This window comes from Triticum urartu, chromosome 1A (genome assembly GCF_056163025.1).
Source record: "Triticum urartu cultivar PI428250 chromosome 1A, HENAU_Tu73, whole genome shotgun sequence".
Taxonomy (NCBI): Eukaryota; Viridiplantae; Streptophyta; class Magnoliopsida; order Poales; family Poaceae; genus Triticum; species Triticum urartu.
The window spans coordinates 503380179-503384456 of NC_141873.1; the positions used below are offsets into that span (position 1 = coordinate 503380179).

General features: G+C 45.3%; 1 protein-coding gene across 1 annotated transcript; it reads left to right on the plus strand.

Annotated features, from left to right (window-relative positions):
• Positions 1–2410: 2410 nt before the first annotated feature.
• Positions 2411–3893, plus strand: LOC125554234 (uncharacterized). The gene is made up of 2 exons (XM_048717846.2): positions 2411–2609; positions 3336–3893. Exon 2 carries the CDS (start codon positions 3338–3340, stop codon positions 3719–3721), a length of 384 nt encoding a protein of 127 aa, XP_048573803.1. The 5' UTR covers positions 2411–2609; positions 3336–3337; the 3' UTR covers positions 3722–3893.
• The last annotated feature ends 385 nt before the right edge of the window (positions 3894–4278 follow it).

A 4278-nucleotide genomic window follows, 5' to 3' on the forward strand; every position in this document is an offset into this window, starting at 1 on the left:
CGTTAGCTTAGCACTCGATCGTTTAGTATTCTGCTATTGCTTTCTTCATGACTTATACATGTTCCTATGACTATGAGATTATGCAACTCCCGTTTACTGGATGAACACTTTGTGTGCTACCAAACATCACAACGTAACTGGGTGATTATAAAGGTGCTCTACAGGTGTCTCCAAAGGTACTTGTTGGGTTGGCGTATTTCGAGATTAGGATTTGTCACTCCGATTATCGAAGAGGTATCTCTGGGCCCTCTCGGTAATGCACATCACTTAAGCCTTGCAAGCATTGCAACTAATGAGTTAGTTGCGGGATGATGTATTACGGAACGAGTAAAGAGACTTGCCGGTAACGAGATTGAACTAGGTATTGAGATACCGACGATCGAATCTCGGGCAAGTAACATACCGATGACAAAGGGAACAACGTATGTTGTTATGCGGTTTGACCGATAAAGATCTTCGTAGAATATGTGGGAGCCAATATGAACATCCAGGTTCCGCTATTGGTTATTGACCGGAGACATGTCTCGGTCATGTCTACATAGTTCTCGAACCCGTAGGGTCCGCACGCTTAAAGTTTCGATGACGGTTGCATTATGAGTTTATATGATTTGATGTACCGAAAGTTGTTCGGAGTCCCGGATGTGATCCTGGACATGACGAGGAGTCTCGAAATGGTCGAGACATGAAGATTTATATATTGGAAGCCTATGTTTGGATATCGGAAGTGTTCCGGGTAAAATCAGGATTTTACCAGAGTACCGGGAGGTTACCGGAACCCCCCGGGAGCTTAATGGGCCTATATGGGTCTTAGTGGAAATAGAGGAAAGCAAAGGGGGTGTGGGGCGCGCCCCCCAAGGCCCAAACCGAATTGGTTTACGGCAAAGGAGGGGCCGGCCCCCTCTTTCCTTCTTCCCCTCTCTCTTTCCTTCTCCCGAATCCTATTCCAACTAGGAAAGGGGGGAGTCCTACTCCCGGTGGGAGTAGGACTCCTCCTGGCGCGCCCTCTCCCTGGCCGGCCGCAGCCCCCCTGCTCCTTTATATACAGGGGCAGGGGGCACCCCAGAGACACAACAATTGATCGTTTGATTCTTTAGCCGTGTGCGGTGCCCCCTTCCACCATAGTCCACCTCGATATTACTGTAGCGGTGTTTAGGCGAAGCCCTGCGTCGGTAGAACATCAACATCGTCACCACACCGTCGTGCTGATGAAACTCTCCCTCAACACTCGGTTGGATCGGAGTTCGAGGGACGTCATCGGGCTGAACGTGTGCTGAACTCGGAGGTGTCGTACGTTCGGTACTTGATCGGTCGGATCGTGAAGACGTACGACTACATCAACCGCGTTGTGCTAACGCTTCCGTTTTCGGTCTACGAAGGTACGTAGACAACACTCTCCCTCTCATTGCTATGCATCACCATGATCTTGCGTGTGCGTAGGAATTTTTTTGAAATTACTACGTTCCCTAACATTTTCTACTAGTGATGTCCTCTCATGATGCAAAACCAACAACAAGGAATATGTATTGTCTTCACTACAAAATACATGGCGTTTTTAGATATGGATAAAACCCCTAAGGTGAAATTTTTATTGTTCCTTTTTTGTGTACACGTTAGTGAAAATTATAATAATAAACATTTTAAAATTGTTATTGCTTGAGTAATTGGCGAGTTACCCATAAAAAACAGACAAATTATGCATGATTTATAATAAAGCGCGCCCACATGTCGGCGCAAGTTTAAGTGGAGAGGTATATCAGGGCATGAGATTTGTGACCATGATAACCACCATCTCTCCGTTAACAGTAAAGATGAATATAGAAACATGTGCGCTAGCCTGGTAGTTACCATATTCTTTTTTGTTGAACTACCAATTGCATCTCTTATGTACTTTCTTCAAAGGGTATTTAGCATTTGTTGAGCAAAATAAGATTTGTGTTTCTATAACACTATATAGTGTGTCAATAGTTTCAAATATTAGTCGTTGGATATGCCTATTCAACGGTCAAGAGATGGCAAACCCAAGCATTATCATCCGTTGGATAAAATTTTCAACCCATAGGATTCTGCCACATGGCCTTCTAATTGAACCCACAATTCTACCGACTCATGTGTTCTAGAAACATCTATCCACATGCTTGTTTGATACTCTAATAAAAAGGGACTAGATGGAACAATCTGAATTCTAAAAAGGTAAGAACCAAGTTGGATCTTGTCCAATATGATTCTAGGAAAATTTATATATATATATATATATATATTCAAATTTAAACTAAAACCATCATAAGTAATTTGAAACGGAGGGAGTAGTAGCAATAGTAGGAGAGAGAGAAAAAAAGTTGGTCCAACTGAAATAAACAAAAGCCTAACTAACTAGCCCATGGGCCCAAAAGGGGCAAGCACAGTGCCACGTTACCCCTTCTTTCGCTGAACACGTGGTGTCCAACCCCAGGGGAGCGCTAGACCAGAAGTGAACTGGCCAGGCGAAGCGAAGAGGGGATTGGATTGCCTCGGTAAAAAGAAAGGATTTCTTGGCTGCGTGGAAGGAGCGAGAAGAGGCGAGCTCTCGAATCTGCGGCGCCTCGTTTCTTCGCCGACTCGATCTGCCGGCGGTGAGTTAGGTTTCTTCCGCTCTATCTCTGCTTGATCTGTTTAGTCCCCGTCTGGTATTCTGGTCCTTTGTAGCGTCGTATGGATAGATCCATATGAGTAGCGTTCATGTAAAATTAGGAGTGTATTTCTGCAGTCAGTGTGATTTGGTTTGTAGTTGCTCCGGGGAATTGATCGAGCAAGGGAAAGTAGGAGGCGCAGGTCGCTGGAGCAGTTGATTTGTGCTCTGTTTTTAGATGAAGAAAAGGGAGTCAAATTAATCTTGGCGCTAGTATAAGTAGCAAGTTTTGGTGAAAGATTTAATGGGAAAATTATAAGCTGAGATCTGTAGCATCGTGATGTTTGATAGTTTCTGTGCACAAGCGCGCGAGCAAAGAAGAGATCACTGCGTTTCTGACTGAACCGAGCAGTGTCGCTTTGGAACTTCTGTGGCTGCAACTGTAAGGCACAGCTAGAGTAATTAGCAATTTAACACTGATGCTTTGTGCCATGGATGGGTGTCATAATCATTGTGCCATGAACTCTGCAGTAGCTTTGCCTGCAGTTTCCTTTGTTGCGTATAATCAGGAATATAGATAGCTTGCCAAGGAGGAGGGTACTTTATCTGCATCTTGTCAAATACTACTTCTGAAGTTCTGATTAAATAGAAAGCATTTTAGCATGATGCTACTGTGTATAATGTGGTGTCTTGGCATCGAGTTTTCATATCTAGTGGCATATCGTTGCAGGCATGGATGGGAAGAACTTGGGCAGTGGGCAACTAGCTCAGCAAGCTAAGCCAGATGCCTTGACAGACGATCAGGGGGCAGCCCTGAAACACACTGCAGATTCTCACACCGGAAATCCGACTTCAGTGAATGGTCACAATTCTGTAGATATGAACATGGAAGCTGCGATCTCAGCCGATGATGTCATGCGAGCCGGTGGCTTTGGCGCCAAAGACGACATCGGCAGCCTCCTACCGACGGCGATGGACTCCACCGACTTCGAGGCCTCGCTGCGGGATGCCCGCGACTTTGAAGGCGAGCAGGAGCAACCGGCGCGCCCTGGGCTGGGTTACAGGGCATCGGAAGCTGACACGGGAATCAAGCCGTCGGAGGCGCCACCGCAGTGATCCTGCTTTCTTGTGCAACTTCTGTTTCAGAAAGACAAAGCACGCCATCCATGTTTCTGTAGTTTTCCAGCTTCTGTTGTGCTTCAGTTGGTAGCCCTGACATCTTGTTGTTTTGGTGCTGGATGAATATGAGCTTATGAACACACGAGTTATGCGAAAGTATGGTTTTATTTGGTGTTGTGTTGCCCCTGATGGTTACAGTTTATGTTGTTATCCCTTTGGTCAGAAGTCAACTTTTTTGTTTTCAGGAACAGGGGATACTCCAGCCTAGACAAATAAAGAACCAGTGCAATCCTTAGTGGCAAAAGCTTCATTGAAGGAGAGTTGCAAATATTTTCGAGAGACCACGTAGTACCACTCTACTCTCACAAGATCAGTGTTCTTGGGTGTTTTGCTCTTGGCTCTGGCTAACACACAAGTTAGGAAGCTGGGAAGTAGTATTCTCATTCCATTAGTCCCTTGAGACGAGTGTTGGGGATACACATAATAGGTAGGCCCACGAAGGGTCGAAATATCATAAAGCATGGGGTTCATACAACATGTTGGTCCAGATAAAT